Source organism: Scomber scombrus, chromosome 15 (genome assembly GCF_963691925.1).
Source record: "Scomber scombrus chromosome 15, fScoSco1.1, whole genome shotgun sequence".
NCBI lineage: Eukaryota > Metazoa > Chordata > Actinopteri > Scombriformes > Scombridae > Scomber > Scomber scombrus.
The window spans coordinates 18882253-18902302 of NC_084984.1; the positions used below are offsets into that span (position 1 = coordinate 18882253).

General features: G+C 41.3%; 2 protein-coding genes across 4 annotated transcripts in view; one reads left to right on the plus strand and one right to left on the minus strand.

Annotated features, from left to right (window-relative positions):
* LOC133994936 (leucine-rich repeat transmembrane neuronal protein 4-like) overlaps positions 1-20050 on the plus strand; it is a 933350-nt gene that overhangs the window by 457004 nt on the left and 456296 nt on the right. The window lies entirely within an intron of this gene.
* rxraa (retinoid X receptor, alpha a) overlaps positions 1-20050 on the minus strand; it is a 110518-nt gene that overhangs the window by 61658 nt on the left and 28810 nt on the right. For all 3 annotated transcript variants that reach the window (XM_062435272.1, XM_062435271.1, XM_062435270.1), the window contains exon 2: positions 19613-19726. In XM_062435272.1, the coding sequence (XP_062291256.1) occupies positions 19613-19726 (114 nt within the window). The remainder of the gene's footprint in view (positions 1-19612; positions 19727-20050) is intronic.

Consider the following 20050-nt stretch of genomic DNA (forward strand, 5'->3'; position numbering starts at 1 on the left):
GAAACAAGATGAGCGCCTCCCTCCTCTCCTCCCCTCGGCGCACATCAGCCAAATTCCACTAAAGCTCAAGGAGGAGCGAGGGAGCTGAAGGCATAAGCTCAAAGAGTGATCCCTACCTAGTGCACTGCATTAGAGGGAGAACTGCAGCGCATTAATTAGTGCTTTTAATACACTCGTGAGCCATAAAACAAGTCGTTATTCACTCAGGGATGTGATGATTATAGATTTTGAAAGTATGATTATAGTCTGAGAACAAATCATGGTTTCACAATCATCATCAGTATTATTATTATTATTATTGTTACTAATTTATTTCACAAGACTAAGGATGGATAAAATCACATGAGTGTGTTTTGGTTTAAAGGATTCTTCAACAACGTGTTGAACTACAGCAGTACCAGAGGTAGTCTTATGCTACAAGTGAATAGGAAAAATTATGATAAATAATCAATGTCAAGATTAACTTCAATTGGACATTGCCAGTAAAGACTTTAGTTGATGTCTAATATAGTATTTTTAATTATCATTATTATTAATATAAGATTAAGATTAACTTTATTGATCGCCTAGAAAAAAGGGAATGTGGAAAATATTACTAATGCAGGTAATAAACTGTGTTCAGTGTTTTTATCATCAACTGTCATCCATACTGTTTTTTAATGTCACTTTTAATACTCTGTTAATAATAATAATAATAATTAAACTAATGTAACATGAGCATCCTATCTATTGTTTTTGGTTGATGTTTTAGTGGAAATGAAAGTAAGAAATTGAAAGCATTTCTTATGTGGGTGTTATGAATCACTGAAATGCAATTCATTAGATCCCATGCTAGAAGTCTACATGATCCTAATGTTGAGTTAGTCTTTTACACCAAGCATATTTACCTACCATACTAGCGCTTACTCAACATGTATGGGAGGAAGCAACAGGATGTAAATGATGGCACTGAAGCCGTAGAGGGGATCACATGCTGTCTTTGTAAGCTGTAATTTATAAACGGTGCAATGCTCCTTTTCCTGCTTTGCTGCTGTTGCTGGTTTACATTGAACTGAAAAGCCTGACTCTTAACCCACCACTGCTTCGCTGATTATAAGTGACACATCTATATTTAATTTCCTACCAACTCAATATTTCATTTAGTAACCTGCCACTAAAGTAATGTTTTTTTAACCTATTTATTACTAAGTGTATTACCATCGCTTGAGCATGTATAGCTTGATGGAGATCTGGAAGATATTGCATAGAGAGGTGCTGGATCCTTTAGCAACAACTTCTTTTTTAATCCGTTTTCTTGAACAACCGACTGGAAGTACTTTAAATTAAAGGCATTTTGGCGATTACGACATCGCAATTTGGGTCCCTCAGCCATTGCCAGAACTTGTTGCAGCGCAGCAATTTAAGCTGGTACACCAGGTTTGTTTTGGTTCCACTACAGAAATTTATTTTTAAACACAAATGTGTGTGTCTAGTTTTGCTTAATTTTCCTCACAGTACAACCATTGTTCATGGAAGAATAACACACAATAATGTCCCTTTTTTTTTTTTAGAATAGAAACGAGTGTGGCTGAGCCTTTAGGGTTACAAAACCGTGAAGTGCGGTTGGATAATAGCGAAATCGGTCAATCGCTGCATCCCTACATACACTGACTGTGTAGTAGCGGTGCCTCGTTCCTACAGTGAAGAGGTGTGATGTCTGAAGATCTCTACAAGCCTTGAAAATACAAGATTCAAAGGACTGAACTACTGCTTCAGTGATTGCACAAAAAGAAAACATTAACATATCAAATACGCAAACCCACACACACACTTATACCTCCAGCGTGCACACGGACGTGCATGCCAGCACACACTCCTAATGATCACATAAAAGCTCATAGTACACCGTAAGACAGGCCTTAGGTTGGATTAAGATGCAAGCCTTTATCAGTGGGTTCCCACAATCCCCTGTAGAATATATCTGCTCTCTTTCTCTCTCTATTTTTTCTCTTTCCATTCCCCCATACCTCAGGGAAAGCGCTAGGAGTGAAAAAAAAGAGAGAGAGAGCGAGAAGAGGAAGAGACTGATGGAGGATGGTAGAAAAGAAGGAAAACATAGTTGAACAACTATGCTAATGGACAAGCCATGGGCAGGAGGTCAGCTCCTTTCACAGCCTTGACAGCGAGGCAGCAAATGAGATCCAAAGTCGCCCTCGTGGCCGCAATAAGTCATGCACAAAAGTGCATTATCGGGGGTGAGCGCGAGTAGGTGAACCAGGTAGGACACCGAGGAGGGTCGTCGGGTCAAATGGATGTCATCTGCGGTGGATGGACAGAATAGAAGAACAGGCGTCACATGATTAAGGAGATTAACTCTTCTATTGACTGGCTGGGCAGTGACTGGCTGGGCAGTGAAGGCAGCGTATTAGGAGCAGCACCGTGGCAGAACACATCCAGTGTAGGATGTGTTCTGCCACGGTGCTGCTCACAAATGTTTTACAGGAGTCCGGTCAAGAACTCAACCACACATGTGCACATACATCTATCACTTAGGATTATAAAATTGTATGGAATGATGCAGTGAACACAGATAAGTCTGTTTGTGTTACAGCAATAAAACTGGCTCGACTCATGTACTGCATGAATAACTGATCTTCACATGTTGTTAGTTTGCTCTGTTTTCTCCATTCGCTGCATGAGTAGGCCTATTTGGATGTAAGTACATGTCATCCACCACATTTCAGGGTCAGGATGAGACAATTTAAAAGGACAGTGATATTTAATCTATCAAATTACATTTACAAGGCGCAAAACTGCAAAAAAAAAAAAAAAAAGTCTGTTCCCGGACATGAATATCCAGTCTGCCACTGTTTCAGCCAACAGAAGACCAATTTACACCTTTCACTCTATGATGCTGAGGTGCAAGCTTCACAGACAACCTTTGAACCCCAGAGTTGACCGGAGGGGGGCAGCAGGTCACGAGATCACTGGAGCAGTTGATTCATGAGACGGTGGCTGCACAACGCTGCCTCTGTCTCTCACACACGGCCCCTTCAATAAATAAGCCCTCCGCCAGGGGCGATGAAACTATATGGACGTGAACATCACAGGAAAACACCCCCCCCCCCCCCCCCCCAATCATCCTGACTCACACAGACCTTAGCGTTGTTTTTTTACTCCAATACTGTCAACGAAACCGTCCCACGTGATCGGCTCCCATTGAGTCATCAGCTGCACAATGATGCGAGTTAAAGAGGGTGAGCTGCCCCCTGTGTGAAAAGGTCAATGTCTCTTTTGGGCGCAAGTGGGTGCACATTGTGTAAACAAGACAGGCTGAAGGATCAATTACTTATACCCTATTTATTGGCTTAGTTAGCCAAGAAGTACATCTGCTAAAACAGGATTCAAGACAAATCACTCGGAGAGAAAGAGGAAGAGATACAGAGGAGGACGAAGGAGGCAGAGGAAGGAGTCGAAGAGTGAGATGGTAATAAAGAGAGAAGGAAAGGGAGGATGGGGAGGCTAGTCGTGAGAGAACATATGTAATAAAAATCCCAGCGTGGAAATGTCAGGACTTTGATAAAAAGCCAAAACATCTCAAATTTTTAAAAAAAAACCTTGTTATAAACATTATAAACCCTTTGGTGAACACGTCGTCACATCCTCATAAATACTGTATTTGTACACAGTGGTTCACTATTTATTTTCACTATTTATTCTGCAGAAATTTCAGAAATGTTCTTCTAGCTGAGGCAAAAAAAAAAAAAAAACTGGAGACAAAAGATAGAGAGAGGAAAGCCAACTGATCTTGGTACTCTGAAGGATCATTAGCAGCAGGCCCGCCTCTTGGTTAAACTGAGAAATTGCTCTGCAATTCACAGTGTAATGAGGGAAAACGGAAAGGAATATCAAACACTCTGTCACATTAAGCAGACTTCACAGAGATGATATTTGGAGTTGGGGAAATGTTATGATATGCTCCATCAAGGATATGAAAGAAGATAAATAAACACTGTCTTTGAGAATTTTGTGTAAAGGGTTTTTTTTGTCATGTATGATTGGAGGTTTGTATGTTCATGCCGACAGAGTGTGATTCTAATTTCCTCTCATTTCTTATGGGCAAGCCTCCCTTCAGCTTCCTGGCAGCAAACAAACAGGAAGGCAGGGGCCTTAGTCTTCCTGGTTTGTTGCGCTGAGGGACCCGTAATATAGAACATGGAAGTAAACAAACTTGCACTGTCCTATCTTGTTAACTGCATGCAGATAGTTACAGGTCTGATCCTGTATTGTGTAACTCGCATCGCACTAAGTCTGACTGACGGATGTGGCGCAAATGTGAAACAGAATGTTTGTCAAATAAACAAAACAAACATTTTAATGACGATTGATTCGGCACAACTTGTGTTTCACTTGCGGAATCACGGGGATGCTTGAATTCCCCAAACTCAGCCATAATTAAGACTAAACTAAACATGCGTTAAAAAAAACTAAATAAAAGAGTCAAAAAAACAGCAAAAAAGATCCTGTAAGTGTGTGTAAACCATGAAATGAGACACTGAACACACTTTGGTTACACACACAACAAACTGGCATCCAAATGAATCAATGAGACTAGCCAGAAGTCACCCACACATTCCTCCTCCTCTGGCAGAGTTAAAAGAAGACAGGATTCAGACTATATGTGCAGTCTGGTGTACAGTAGGAAGAAGCTGGTAAAACATTGTGAAGGATTTATTAGTGTCAACATACGCCTCTGGTGAAGGGAAACAAAAGAGATATTGTTTGCAGTCACTTCAGCGTAGACCTTTTTCTGCCACAGCTCAAACCTTATTGAATCTTTGAAGAATATTTTACAAAGATCCTAAATAAAGGCAAGCTTTTTTTTCCTACCCTCCCAGTGTTGCTCTTACTCCCTGCATGCAAGCCAATTGCTCTTACTCCCTGCATGCTTTGTTGCATTTTATTTTTTTGTTCCATGAATCTTTCAATATTTGATATGGCACAGTCTTTAAAAACTCCCCTGCTGTTGTTAATATCATCCAGGCCTGAAATCCATTGGACATTCTTTACATTTCTTGGCATACTCAGTTGTTTCAGGCCTTGTTTTCATGTCATTCTGATCGGTGCCAATTCCTTGCAAAAGAACTTTAAGGACAAACAGTAATGTAGCTATCATGTCGTCCTGCTTGTCCTGATGTGTTACCGCTGCTGTTGTACATCCCAGCATCTGTCGAATTCAGTTTTTGGATGTTTGATGGCCAACGTGAGCATGTTTCAGATGAAACAGCTGTGTTATTGCTCTGAGTGGTGTCTAGTGCTGTTTTGATGTAACTGACCTGTTTTTTGTGAGGACTAGAGGACATTAAGCAAAGAGAAAGAGAACACAAATCTAGACAGCCATCACAGGTGGCTGATGAAAACACTACTTTAATTTAAAGGGGCCTATCGTGCTTTTCCTTTTTTTCGATCATAGTCAATTATCATTACAATGTCGGGTTTTCATATTAAATACACCAAAAGTGTCAAAATAATGAGTATGTAGAAGTAATCCCTGTGAGCAAAAAGCACCGGGTTCAGACTTATCTGAATGCTTTTCCTACTGTTTTTTCTGCTTACAGCCGGAGATGACATCAGCTAGTGACGGATTCTTTATATGGTCATCTGCTCCATGCACAGCGCATGAGTTTGCTCCGCTAACATTATGGCATGTTTCCATTGTTTTGAGGGTAGTCCCGCCAAGCCATGACTGGGATCTAGCTGTTTTTCCATTACACAGCAGGGCAAAGTAAAATAAGTCTTGTGCTTGTACTATTCCCCACTGTATTCATTCTTATCCACTGAACGACAAGCTCGAAATATCTCCATATCTTGTTTTGACCAGTTTTTAGTAGTGCTACTAGCTTTGCTAATTCAATGAGTTATTTCCTGTAAATTCTTCAGAAAATAAAAGTTTCCTATAATATAGTCATTTAAAAACGTTTAATTTGAAGCAGGCGGTAACTTGACACAAATCTGATATGGTTGCCCCAGGGCTTCTGAAAAGCTGGCCAATCAGAACAGAGTGGGGTCATCAGGAGGGGACCTTAAAGAGACAGTAGACAAAACTGCCTTAGAGGCTGAACTAAAGGGCTGCATAAAGGGCCAATGTAAGACAAATAAGTAGTTTTTTACACTGTGAATCATGCAAAAATACTCTAGTGGAGGCCCAGAATAAAAAATATAAACTTGAAGTTAGCTTAAAAGGTCCTCTTTCATTTTCCTTTTTTTTGCTTGCAGACTGACATTTCGTGCAAAACTATATCTTCCACGGTTAACGTGCAAAGGACATTCTGAAGTATTATGAGTTTTATTGGTACTAAAATAACTCTTTGAGACTAAAACTCCAGTCACATAAATGTGAATTAAAGCCACAAGACTGAGTGGGAACCTTCAAGGTTTGCAGTTGTTAAAAAAAAATGTAAGCATAAAACAGATCTGATGAGTCACTTGAGTCAAGTGAGTTTTTTACCACAGTAAAATGTGTTGTTTTCATAGTGTTTTCTAAAAGATTTACTTAGGATAAATAATTTCACTTCTTTAATGATATTTAAATTCTATGTGTAAAGTGCCTTGAGATGACTTTGTTGTGATTTGGCGCTATACAAATAAAGATTGATTGATTGATAGCGAAAAAGATGATGCATGTCTTGCTATTGATAAAACTACTAGCCTATACAATGTTGAAACTTGAAATTACAGAAGTGCCAGAGATACAAGGAGATACAAGATAACGTCTTATGAACACAACTGTCATAAAAAAAAGACAACCACAGGTTATGCAAGGTCTTATGAAAATATACTATCTCTCTGTTTTGAATTCTGCTGACATGCAAACACTTGCAGACGACGCGGTTACACATTAGGTAATATTCTGAGAGATAAAAGATCAATCAGACATTTCCCCAGCCATTAAAGCGGGCCAAAGTCAACTTCTCATCCCTCTCCTGCAGATGGTATCAACATCTTAAGTGATAACTCATGCAGTCAGATAAAAAAGAGCTGTAAAGCTGGGTTATAAATACTGTTTTTAGCCCACTGCTCAGGGAATAGGGTATTTTTCAGGTTGGGATCATTATGTAACCTACAGTGCTGCCATGCATGGGCATTAATTTTTGCACTCCCACATACTACATGTGCTAGGTTCACAAATAATGAATATGCAGACAGGTAGCGAGAGGCAAAATAAACAAATGCTTAATTATCACATAACACAAAAGGGTTACCATCAGTGATAATAGACTTGTTTGTTTTTCCATAAGCCCTAACTGCTCTTTTAACCCCTCCAACCTTTGTCAGGCAGATGGAGGGCAGAAAAACAGAGCAATCTCTCCTTGTATTAAGCATAATGATGTCAACAGACCTTGTCATCTATGCATGCTTCAGTTCACATGTTAATCACGTCTCTGTTAGTGTTGTGTGTGCACCTGTGCGCACAGTACCAACGTGTATGACGGAGCATTGCCGTTTTTCCGTTTATACATGTGTATCTGTCACTTGATACTGTCTGTCTGCTTATTTCAATTCACACACCCAGCCACTGAGCAAAGTCTGAATAATGGAATTGGCTGCACATCGGTGTCTGGTGAGACGCTGCCACCACAAAAACTAGCCCCGGCTGTTGTGTAATCATCAGGCTCATACACACGTGCCTTGCCTGTGTATCACAATACATGGAACAGATGGCAGGGAGGGTGTTAAATAAACACAAATACATTCTCATTATGAGCTTGGGTTACAGGCAGCTGCTACTGCTCATTTTGCCTTTGACATCAATGCTCTATAAAATCATACCCTGATAAAGTTGTTAAATCACCACACACAAGTCATTTTTCGAGGGGGTGGGTCCACTAAATGGTCCAGGTGCTCTGGATGGTTTCATAATATTTAGCGCAAAACTGTCACATAAATGATTAACCCCTTCCTGGGCGAGCCTCCTGAAGCTTCAGGGGGAAAGCGAGCAAGTCATGTGAGAGTGGTGAGTAAGGACGACACACCTATGCCATATAACACAAGGGCTTCAAACTAACTTCTTTCACTACTGTCTTGGAACCATCTCCAAAAACTATGTTATCCCAAAGTGAATGTTAACTGTCCCAAAATCAAAATGTTTCTTCTTTTTACAGAGTCCCCCCAAATCACTAAATCTACCCTTACTGATGTATGAGTGTTTTTCTGGTTGTTGTTTTTAACGATTTACTTATAAGATTAGAGATGCTGCTTTTCTGTAGCTAAATGTTTCCATGGTGAGCTGTGCCTTTGCAATACAGTTTTATATTTATTTAGCCTACTGATGTATGCTGGCTGCTGCGGTCCCATTTCTGCTCTTAATAAACCAATGCGGTCTGAGATTGTAGCATGCTGCGTGCACCAATTTCTCCAGCAATCTCTCTTATATAGTTGTAGAAATAATTGTTATCAGTGTCTGTATATCTCTTAGTATTCCCCATCGTTAGTTTGCTTAGTTGTGAGTCACGAAGAATTAAGCTGCTCGTTACGGAGCAGTGGCGTACCACATCTCTGCAGCTCTGCTCTGCTTTCTGCTAGGTTCACATATTAGAAAATGTAATTCATATTTTTTCCTATTAATGATATATTATTTAATCACCTACATCCAATCCACTATAATCAGAATGTAATTTTTTTATGACGGACTAACCGCAGTGCCGGCGGGTATAACTGCAATCGATGCCCTTCACTACTGTCAACTTAGTGTTTAAGGCTTAGATTATAGCAGAGAAGACCACAATGATATATTGAAATCATCTAAATATATGCTTTAGCTAATATACTCACACAAAGCCAGGGTAGCCAGCGTTTTGTTTAACCAGCACATCATATTTTGCAAGGTCCTGCCAGCAAGCCAATTGTGACTGAGGGGATAAATGGACCGGTACTGCAAAAAATCATTTATAGCATCTATGGTAACAGCATGAGATGATGCGCTCCATTGGTGTCAGCGCTCAGTTCAGTTTGTCATTTGCTAAGCGATGGTTTAAAATAAAAAAGTTAAATAAAAAAGTATATATATATATACAATACTTTTTTATCACGGAGGAGTCCCAGGGAGGACAGGGTACTGTTAGTTTCTAGACCTAATAATGGGTTAGGGTTATGTCAGAAAACAGAGAAAAATGCCACACATTTAAGGTTAAGTCTACAAATTGCTTATGGTGTCTTCTGAACACCAGCCCCCCAAAAAACGTACAATGGTACAGTGAGAAAATATGCAAACCCTTACATTTGAGAAGCTTGAGCCACCAAATATTTGGCATGTTTGCTTCATAAACATTTAAAACATATGTATGCACATGGTACTTTGTCCTGATCTGTTAGACTTTTTATATTTAGAATACTTGTTTTTTATCTTTTTATTTTACATTGTGCTGTCCCCATAGCCACCTTAAAGGTTTGTGAACCAGAAAATCTTAAAAATCTGAATTAGTATGATTCATAAAGGTCTGACTTACTGAACCACACAGCCCAAACATTTGATAAATAACAACCAGAGCTACGCCAATGCTGAGCCATAGAGTTTCAACTTTGACTTTTCCCCCGCTCCCCTGCAATCTCTCACTCTCTCCACCCCTCTCTCTCTGGGTATTACTCTCTCTTTACCCATCCTCATTTCAAAGTCATGCCACCATTGCAACCCTGGAAGTCAATTAGCTCAATGTCAGTGACTATAATGGACTTGTGGACATGATGCCCCTGTGGCGTTTGGTGCGCTCTTTCACACAGGCCCTACTCCATCACAGTCCCACTGAATGCGTGGGCAGGCACTAAAGATCAACTTTCTGCAACAGTTCTCCAGCCAAAGCCCCAGGTCTCCCTGCACCCTGAGCACATGGAGTATGACTGGGTTAAAGAATAAATCCAGTTTATTACTAGATTTCACCATTATTGTTAAGATCTGGAATTAGGGGAATTCAGACCATCAGTTAATAACGAAACACCTAGGTAAGCCAAACTTATTTGGAAGAGGAAACCCCAACTCTCCATGGTAGACATCCATCACAATTTAGTTTACAGAGCCTTCTATAGTAATGAGGGCTTATTATCAACATTTTGAGTGTACTCAAACTTAGTTTTACCCACAAATAAATTGGTTTAGATAATCTGGCTAAACTCTTGGCTTATTTACCTCAACCAAACAGGTCAGGATGGCTGCCCACCTAAAGCCCGGTCCTGCTTGAGGTTTCTTTCCTTGCAGCTTTCGCCAAGTGCTTGCTCATGATGGAATGTTGGGTCTCTTTAAATCAAATTAAAGAGTACGGTCTAGACCTGCTCTATGTGAAAAGTACCTTGACATAACCTTTGTTGTGATTCGGCACGATACAGTATAAATAAAAGTGAATCGAATTGAATAAAATTTACAACCTGCATGATCGTGTAGGTTCTTCCCCAGTTGGGACTTTTCTGGTTGGATGCTGGCCATGCATGTCAACAATTCCTTTTGGGAGTACAATGAAACCATATCTGATAAAAGAATGATGACCAAAACAATGGAAACAAGACTAAAGTTGAATTAAATTAATTATCCCTCAAGGAATATTTTGCTCCTTTACAAAAGCACCACTATGGTCTTTCATTTTTAGACCTAAAAACTTCCTGCATCTCACTTGTGTGTCTTGTCCTGTTTGTTTGGTAAAAGAGGGGCTAAAGCTTTAGAATGGCTACAGCCTGCTCCTCCAGGGTCACCAGCTTCTCAGACCAATGGAGAGTCCCGACAAGATATTTCCATTAGCTGCTGCATTACCACCACCACCCCCTCCTCTACCACCGTTCACCTCAAGAAGCGGCTCTCTAAGGAGAAAAGCGTGTGGGAGTTGCGAACACTTCTCCCCCACTTCTGCCTCTCACATCCCAGCATGTACTGGCCTGCATTAGCACACTCGGGTGGGCCTGTTGCTGTGCAGCAGAGACATGTGACATTGGGAGGTCAGGGCTCTGCCACCCTGCCTCCGCCCCACCCGTGGTACTCAAAAACACACATCTTACGGCAACCTTTTTGACCCTCCGTCCTCCTACCCTTCACCCCTCAATTCCTGGTTTGCACTTTGCGGAAGCGCAGGGGCCGAGCCCGTGCGAGCCGGGGTGGCAGGTGCTACGTTTCTGACCTTCCACTTCATGAGATCGGCTTCGGTGACATTCGGATCAAGCGCTCGGTTGCGCTCCCTCTCCCTCCCCCCACGCCAAGCCAGCTATAATGCCAAGCGTGTCGAATCACTTTAGCGTCAAAATACCGACAGTGCTCCCCTCCCTCCCCTTTCTCCTCTGCCAACTCCTCACCCCACTCTCTCTCCCTCTCTCTCTCTCTATCCCTCTTTCTCTCTCTGCCCCAACATCCATGATTGTCCGGCTTTGTCTCTCCCCTGTTTTTTCTTCTGGTGGTGGGGGGGGGGACACACAGAGTCTATGATCTATAGTAGGGGTGGACGATATGGCTCTTAAATAATATCACGATATTTCTGTAATAATATTATTCTTCACATTATGACAAAATACTCCTTGCAGGGTTCCTGGCTGTCCTCATACTCAACCGGGTGCTTCTCCTTGAGGTGATGAAATAAGTTTGGCCCTGTTCACACCTGGCATTAACATGCATCTTGGGTGATCCGACAGCTCTAAGTACGTCAGTTCACACCTGGCATCAGAATGCGTCTCCACATGCATCTCAAGTGACCTCTTGCTGTTAATAATGGTTGCGCTAAGTCTCCCCCCCCCTCCCCCTCCCCCTCCCCCCCTCAACTACAACTACACTCCACTGTAATTCATTCTTCAATGCTGGCACCTAGATGAGTATGTACTATCACTTACACAGAGGACTTCAATTGAGTAGCCATTCCTTTAATGGACAGGACACATTGCTAAAAGAATGTGGTCACCTACAACCCAGACCAATGTAATGGTTCACAACTGTACTTAGAGCTGTCTACTTGTGATAAGATCACACAAAGACGCATTTTAATAGCAGGTGTGAACAGGACCTTTGTTGTATAACTGCCTTTTGTTGTTATAGTCATCTTGCACTTCTTACATATTATCGTGTTTTGTTGTACACTGGATCTTTTGTAACCAAACCAGCTCCCCACTACTCCACTGTGGAGCCGATAGCAATGATCCTTTCAAACATGCTTGTTGTTGCTGTGGTCACTACATCCACAAGTCAGAATATTTCCATTATCACGGTAAACATTTTTTTTATCATATTAAAAATGATCATCGTGTTAGTGGTATCATCGTGACTGATACGATACGGCACACCCCTAATCTGTAGCTACCATTTCCCTTCAAATTCCCATAGACAAAGATAGAAGCAACTGACCATAGTGAGAAGAGGAACAGTCAGAACTGCTGTGGACAGCAACAAGCCCCCAGTCCGCTCTAAAAGGACACCTGAGCTCCCTAACCACCTACTTAACACACAGTCCAGTGAACAAACAAGGAGTGGACTGAGATAGATGTGTCGAAGCCTGTTGCAGCATTGTGGTGGATCTCATTACAGTTTAGAGGGAGATAACAGTCTAATGCCACGTAATCAAACATCACGACCCAATGTCCAAACTAGCTTTCTAATGCCAAGAAAAATGTTCCCGCATTCTTTGTGTTGTTGTTCATCATCGTTACCACAGCAGCATCGGATGTTGCAAGCAAAGCATAACAACCAGGAAACGCATGGCTCCGAGAGAAAATAAGACTTGATAAATAAATCACAAAAATTGGCCTCCTTCTTTGGTCTGGCCTTGTCCAAATATGCGGCCCTGCTGCTGTTAGCTGATCCAGATGTTCGGCGCAAACGTTTTGGATTCTCCATCATCTTAGTGAAAAGCTGACAGCATTTTTAATCATATCTTACTTCCCACTCATGCATGGCAACTTTTTTATTTAGAGTAAATATTTTTTTTTTCTCCTTCTTTGTATTCTTTTGCTTTATCCCTGCCTGTGGTTTAGGGTTAGGTTTAGGGTTATAAAACAACACATTCCCAACTGTTTGTTTGCACAGTAAAGAGCAGTGTGTCATGAGTCAGCCTAACTGTTCTTTAGCAAATGCGACATGCATGCGATTCTTTCATATCCAAACCCTCCACTGTTTATCTGTGGTTACAGGGGGCCAGTGTCCCTCAACACTTAGTCAGCCTCACTGATATAAACATGGCACTCAAGATCAGGCTTAAGCAGTTAGGAAAGCTGGAGTGACAGAGCACTCTCTGATTTTGATGTTTCTATCAGCTGGACCCAATAGAGAAAGAATCCAGACTGAGATTCTGGGTTAAGATGTACATTTTCATTTATATTCATGCCATTCATTAATTTGCCCTCATATTTCAGCGGCGTACCCAACGTTCCTCACTGTGATTAACATACTGTTCTGTGTTAGGCAACATGGGGCCTGAAGAATAAGAATTGCTTATTTATGTTTAATTGATGTGAATAAAAAATGCAGGGTTTCTTTCCCTCTTTTTCTTTCCTAGATTGGAGCCTCACTCACTGTACGTAAACCTCACTCAAGGGGTCAGGACCAACTCCGAGGAGAGCTGGAATCTGTGGCAGAGAGAAATTTCTCCTCGTGTGTAAACTGCCTCTGAGAGAATAAATTATGGACAAGCTAAATATAACTCACAATGTGACAGAAAATTCATTTAAAAACAAAAGCGAGTGTTTTCTGTTTGAGTTAACGAAAAAAAAAGTCCTCTCCGATTTTTAAAGGGGAAAAAAAGGAACAATGGATACATTTGTATTCCACTCGAAAGTTCATTAGATATTAAATTATTCTGTACTCCTGATAATTTAAATTTAAATGTTGTTTCCTTTGCACAACCATGATTAAAATTAAAATGATAATGATCGCCTTCGAGAATATGCGCTCGCTTAAAAATTCAAGTTCAACTCTCAACCCTCAACTCTAGCACCCTCAATTACACCGTGGAGATGACAATGACTGCAATGTAGCGGGAATTTGACGACTTCCTAGCTGTCCCCAGTGTCCCTGACTGCCTGCTCCCCTCGCCCTCCTCTGGATTTGAGCTGTAACAATGAGATAGCATTTCACTCTGATGGTGCTGCTGGGGGATTATAGGCTCAGAGAGTTATCAAAGGCTTAGTCACTCTGATTTCTAGTGACCCACCATAGATGGCTGCAGTCGCTGTGTGCAAGCATGGAGACCTCCGCTGCTATAGATGCATCCTAGATGTTCCAGTGGCAGCAGGTCACCGAGGGACACGACCCTTGGGGGAAACCCATTGGCAGACATGACCTACAGGTATTATGGGTATTCGGTGAATCCCCATGGGATAACAGTGCTAGCAGAGCAGCAGCTGGAAAAATATCAGAACACTGAACTACCTACATTTAAAGCCGATCAAATTTACCTGCCTAAAGTTGCTCCAATAAATAATTTTTGCATTAATGGTATGAATCGAAACACAGCTAAAAAAAAACGAATACACAAATAAATATAATACTGTTCATACTAATATGTTCAAGCATAACAACTTTATAATGTGATAACATTTCAAAGTGGCAAAAAACACAAAAAAACATATATAAAAGCATGTTTTAGTCACTGGCGCTACAATAAATGAAATATAGTGCTTCAAAAGATTAATTACATTAAATTAAAATCAGATACATTTACACTTGTGAGAATTTAACAGAATAGAGAGAGAAATAAACCAGGCAGTATTTTAGCCCCCTGTCATTGTTCCCATGTATAAGTGATCAGGACAGGGATTCAAATTTCCTTTTGATAATATAATTTTATTCGAGTAGATTTCTGCTGTCCATCCCATTTAATTGTTACAACAAATACACAGTAAATATTTGAAAAAGACAGCATGAGGAAGCTTGGGAACTGCAACCAAAATGTCTCACAGTATCTGATGAGTTATATATAAATTCAGCCAACAGCCAATTAACTGAATAGTTTGGCAGTTCTTATCCCAGTTATGACAAACCCCAGTCCTCTGACCTCAAGTAAACCCCCTACCATTAAAAAAAACAACACAGATTAGCTAGTTTCTGCTTGAGATGAGTCCTGATAGTTGGAGTTTGTGTATTAAAATAACTTGTCGTGTGTGTGTGTGCTGATGAATGGGGGCCAGGGTCCATAATCGGCAGCTTGGCGTCCTCCAGGCCCCTCTGGCTCCTGACCTAGCAGGAAGCAGTCAGGGAGAGCACTGACTCCGGCCAGCCAATTAGAGCGCAAGGAGCGCAGAGCACGCTGAGGCTAACGAGCTCCCTCTCGGTGACCCTCCTCACCTCTGCAGGACCTCACGATGGGAAATATGAGGAGCCGGGAGCCACTTTAACTTCACGCCAACCTCCCCCAGAATCTCTCTTTAGCCTCCTCCATCCCCCCTACCCCAACCTCTGGTCTCAGACCCTGCTGTGTGACCACAAGGTCTACAAACACATGCTGCCTCTCTCCAGAGGCCCACCACATGGCTTTTTTACTGCTGCGTGGATGCTAAAAAGCACCACACAGAAAAACAATGAGCGTGCACGCGCACATTCACATGCAACCACATTCCTAGCACAGAGCTGGAGCTGTGTCACTTGCATTTCCCTGTAGTTTATTCTGGCCCGGTTCTAGATGGAGGGGCAATGGAGCCTCTCTCCAAGTACTCTGAATAGTAAATGGGTTCCAAATTAACTGGCAGGATTTGTGAGGCAGTGAGATAATTCTGAAGCACTGTAATGAAGTGGGACTGCCGTGAACACTAATGTGGCTTGGCTGTGGGCATAATTGCTACTTATTTAAACAAAACAGTATCAGTAAAGAGTGATGGATCAAAAGCTAGCGGTTCACCTGGACGGTCAAGTCTGTGCAGGTAGTGAGAAACTGAAGGCAGGACGGTCAGATCATGTCAGTGTGTTTCCACCTCACTAGTCAGCTACATCTAAAGCTAATGAAATAAAAAAAGAGGGGGAGCCGGTAATAATCATCTACATCCAATACCCCCACCCCCTTTTCTCTCCAGGCAGAATTGGTCCTGTCATTTGGACCCTCCAAACACAGACCATATGTGAGCGCAGCCCTGGCAATCAGACTGCATTGTGGAGCAGGCGGCTGAGTTCATCAGGAAAAAATTAGCCCGCCGCTCTGCAGGCCTCGTTCCCATTGGCCAGTCACGCGGCCCGCTCCGTTTGAGGGCACCCCAGACATTCTTGCGGATAATCTTTTCCATTCCTCTGCTCAGCTCGGTGAGGACAGACCAAATCACAGCACAAGGCCTGCATTGTGAGGGCCTTTCAAAAAGCCCTGTTTTCAATGCCGTCTCTCTTTTACGCTTTCCCTCTCTCTCACCTCATACACCACAATTCCAAAAAAGAAAAAAAGACTCCCCCTACTCCATCATGACTCCTTATTCTCATAAAAAAAAAAAAAAAAAAAAAACACTAAATGATTGCTATTTTAAAAAATGATCCTGCGGAAAAGCGAGGTCCCTAACACTATGTTTCTCACGGTCCCTTTCCAGTAAAAGTTTGTTTTTGAAAAGCCCAAACAATGTAAAACCGCTGAAACCGGAGCCCGGCCACATCAGTGAGCAGCCTGGAGTTCAGCGGATCGCTGCTGAATACGGCTCCCCGGGTGAGGCTTGCAAGCTTTCCCAGAAACCTCCTGCTTGGTCACCACTACACGTCTCCCGAAGCAGCTTGTCATTGTGGCCGTACCCGGGCGGACGGAACATCCAGATTGGAGGACAATCACTCGATCAAGGGGACACTGGTGGATTTATAGTAACACATTCCATAATTAGACTCAAGATTATTACAGGGTCTATAAACTTTTGACTCCAGAGAGGCTGTCCACCCATTGCTGCTATGGCTCAACAGTTACTTCAGTTTCTTTAGAAGTATGTTCTGCTCTTGGCTGCTGAGTGAGCATTTTACACACCAATGAGTTTTCTTCTGGTTTTTTTTTGGTGTATTTGTTTCTTACATGTCCTGTGGTGAAACAGCAACAAGTACAGATAGTACAACCCAACTTTCCCAACACTTTCACTCCTCCTCTCATCTTCTCTTCACTTGCCCCTGAGTTTTAGGGTAGACAAAATAAACTAATGTGACTCGTATCCTTGTGTGCAGCGGGCTCTTAAAATAGCCACAACACAAAGGAGGAAAACCTTTGACATGACTTCGGAGAGACTACACTTCTAATCCAGATGCTCCTAATTGTTCAGGAAACACATCCAACCGTACCGCAGGATGTGACAGTAAAAAATGTTGCAATCAGTCAAGACAGCTCTGTAAAACACACAAAGAGGGAGGCAATGTGGTCGGTGGAAAAAGCGTGCACCTCACCGATCGTGCTGAAACTTGTCCATGACAAAGTATTTACCTGTGAAAGAGATGGTAGTGGGTTCTTATCTTGCCTCCACAAAGACAATTCTAAAAATAAAATATCAGTACTGGTTTTACATAGTCTACTCTTTTTTTTTTTAGAGGAACTAAAAATACAGTGAGAGAAAACAATTTCCTTTACAATTTTACACAAACATAAACCTTATTTCTCCCAAGAGGTCTAAACACTGGGCCAGATGGGATTTATGTCCCTGCTGCAGGAGGAGGTTCAGCGTCCTGCTCTGAACTTGTCTCTTTGCACTTAAAGAAGGGTCCATGTAAAACCAGGCCACGTTAACAAAAACTGTATAGTCTTGCAAAACGTTCACAATAATAAAAAAAGATAGGAACAGACATGGAACTGTGCGCGGTAATGGATTTGATCAGCATAATCATATTGGTAAATTTAATTGTATTTTCTTAACGGCCTATTTGAAGACAGATTTGGATGATTTCAATTATGGAAAAACCCTGAGGCAGTTTTGATACAGACTTGAAAGAACGAAACACAGATTCTTCTGTTTTCAAATTCAGATTCAACTACAAGTTGATCACATTTTGTCATTCTGAATGCCTCAGACCTGAGTCGTTTTTGCTATTATCTGGAACTTATGATAAAGAACCTTGAATTCTTATTTTGTTTGGAACAATACATGGAAAAATATATATATTTTTCTCTTAGTAAAGATTGGAGCATGAAGAGTTTTCACCTATCTGTCCTGGTTTGGAAAACAGAGTTGTAAAAAAAAAAAGAAGTCTTGACGACTTTAGGACGGATTTAACCAAACACTTAATAATATTTACGTGTACTTTTTTAAATCCAATGAACCACTTCACTGAGCAAATTCCACTAACGCTGCTCGGAGCACTTCAAGTAGTGTAGAAATGAATTAAATCAAGTAAACAGGGAAGGAGTGTGATTAATTCGGAGAGCTGAAGAAAAAGGAACAAGGAGACTGAACTCTAGGCTAATTTAAAACAAGACAAAGAGGAAAAGGCACTCAAAAAACAAGACAAAGGAAAAAACACTTAATTACTATTAGAAAAGGTTTGGCAATGAGCAGATATCCTATATGTAAATGTAACAGAACTAAACCACAAAACATTTGAATAAGCCTCTTTCATCTGCTCTAAATGTTAAATATTGTATTAAATTCAACTAAAAAAACCTAAAAACTGGACAATGCCCACAAAGTTCTAAACTTTTGGATACAAATTCAAAAGTATCTCACTTTAAAAATCAAACAGCTGCTCTCACACGGAGCTGTTTATATGTTTATGTGAACTGCCATACAAGTCATGCCCTCCTCACATGACAGGCTAGGCTCAGCTAGTCACAGCACTGACACTGCGGAGGGAGCGCGCCTTGGGGGTGAAGAAGTGATAAATGTATCAGCATTAACCACATGTTCTGCACTGCTCTGTCCCCTATTCATTAGCCACATACCAAACAGTTCAGTTCAGAATATCCACTGATGTCAGACCCTGCCTTCCTGTGAAGAGGGGATGGGGGTGGAGGGGGTGGTTTGAGGTGTTTTGGAAGAAGGAGCTGATCTCAGAGCACCTCCTGTTAACTTGTCCATCACAGGGGCTCCACAGGCAAAGACACCATTAATCATAAAAACCAGACTGAACGCTGCCTCGAAAAAGGGCCCCCCAGCCACACCTCTAACCTGAGGCGGTGATGTGTGCATGTGTGTGCAGCAGACATGAGCAACAGATCATCCAAAAAAAAAAGCCTTTCTGTGTGTTTAGAAAGGGGTCTGGTTCTCTAAGGATCACGTTTTTGCAAAAAAAAGGAAAGAAATAATAATTTATCTCAATAGAACTTCATGTAATCATGCAAAATAATCAGATAACCAAGTACTGGTCCTTGAAAAATATCATAATATCATTTTGAGCTGCCATTGATGTCATGCAAACAGATTAAATTGTATTAGATAAGATGCTATTTTGGATGGACTCTCATTAGGTGCATCAGATCATGAGGTGAACTTTATAAATAACAAGCTCCTCATGACTAATTTTTCCAAAAAAACAAAAAAAACCAACAAAACAAAAAGTGCTGTTGTTGATCTGCAACTGATGATCCATTTTCGAATGCATCCACCCGCCGCTTTGATGAGAATAATCCCAAACTGGTTTCTTACCTGGTAGTTCACTGAGGTAAAATGCATTCCCTTATATTTTAACCCAAGAACCAGCAAGTAACTAGGCAGAAACAGCTTTGCTTAATGCATTTGGTGTTACCTGAGGATAGGCGACGCTGATGGAGGGGACACATGCCACTGAAGCAGGAACAAGCCTCCATTGAGCGGCCTCGCTGCATGGGAGGAGCCAACGAGCACTGGGGCTTCAAGAACCCTGTAACGACAAATATGAAGAGAAGTAAGACACAGAACAAAAGAGTAAGAGGAGAAAAATGGCTTCTAAGCACTACATGATGACCAATGGTTGACTCCAGCTTAAAGAAGGCACATTCCAAAATTGAGTATTTGCCTGTAGGGGTTCTTTGTTTAATGCTCATAGGGTGAAGAGGAAACAGGATTAAACAATTTATATACATATATATATATATATATATATATATATATATATATATATATATATATATATATATATATATATATATAGCTCTAGCCAGCACTGTGCCATCATCAGACCCAGCCAACCTCTCACATTTACAGC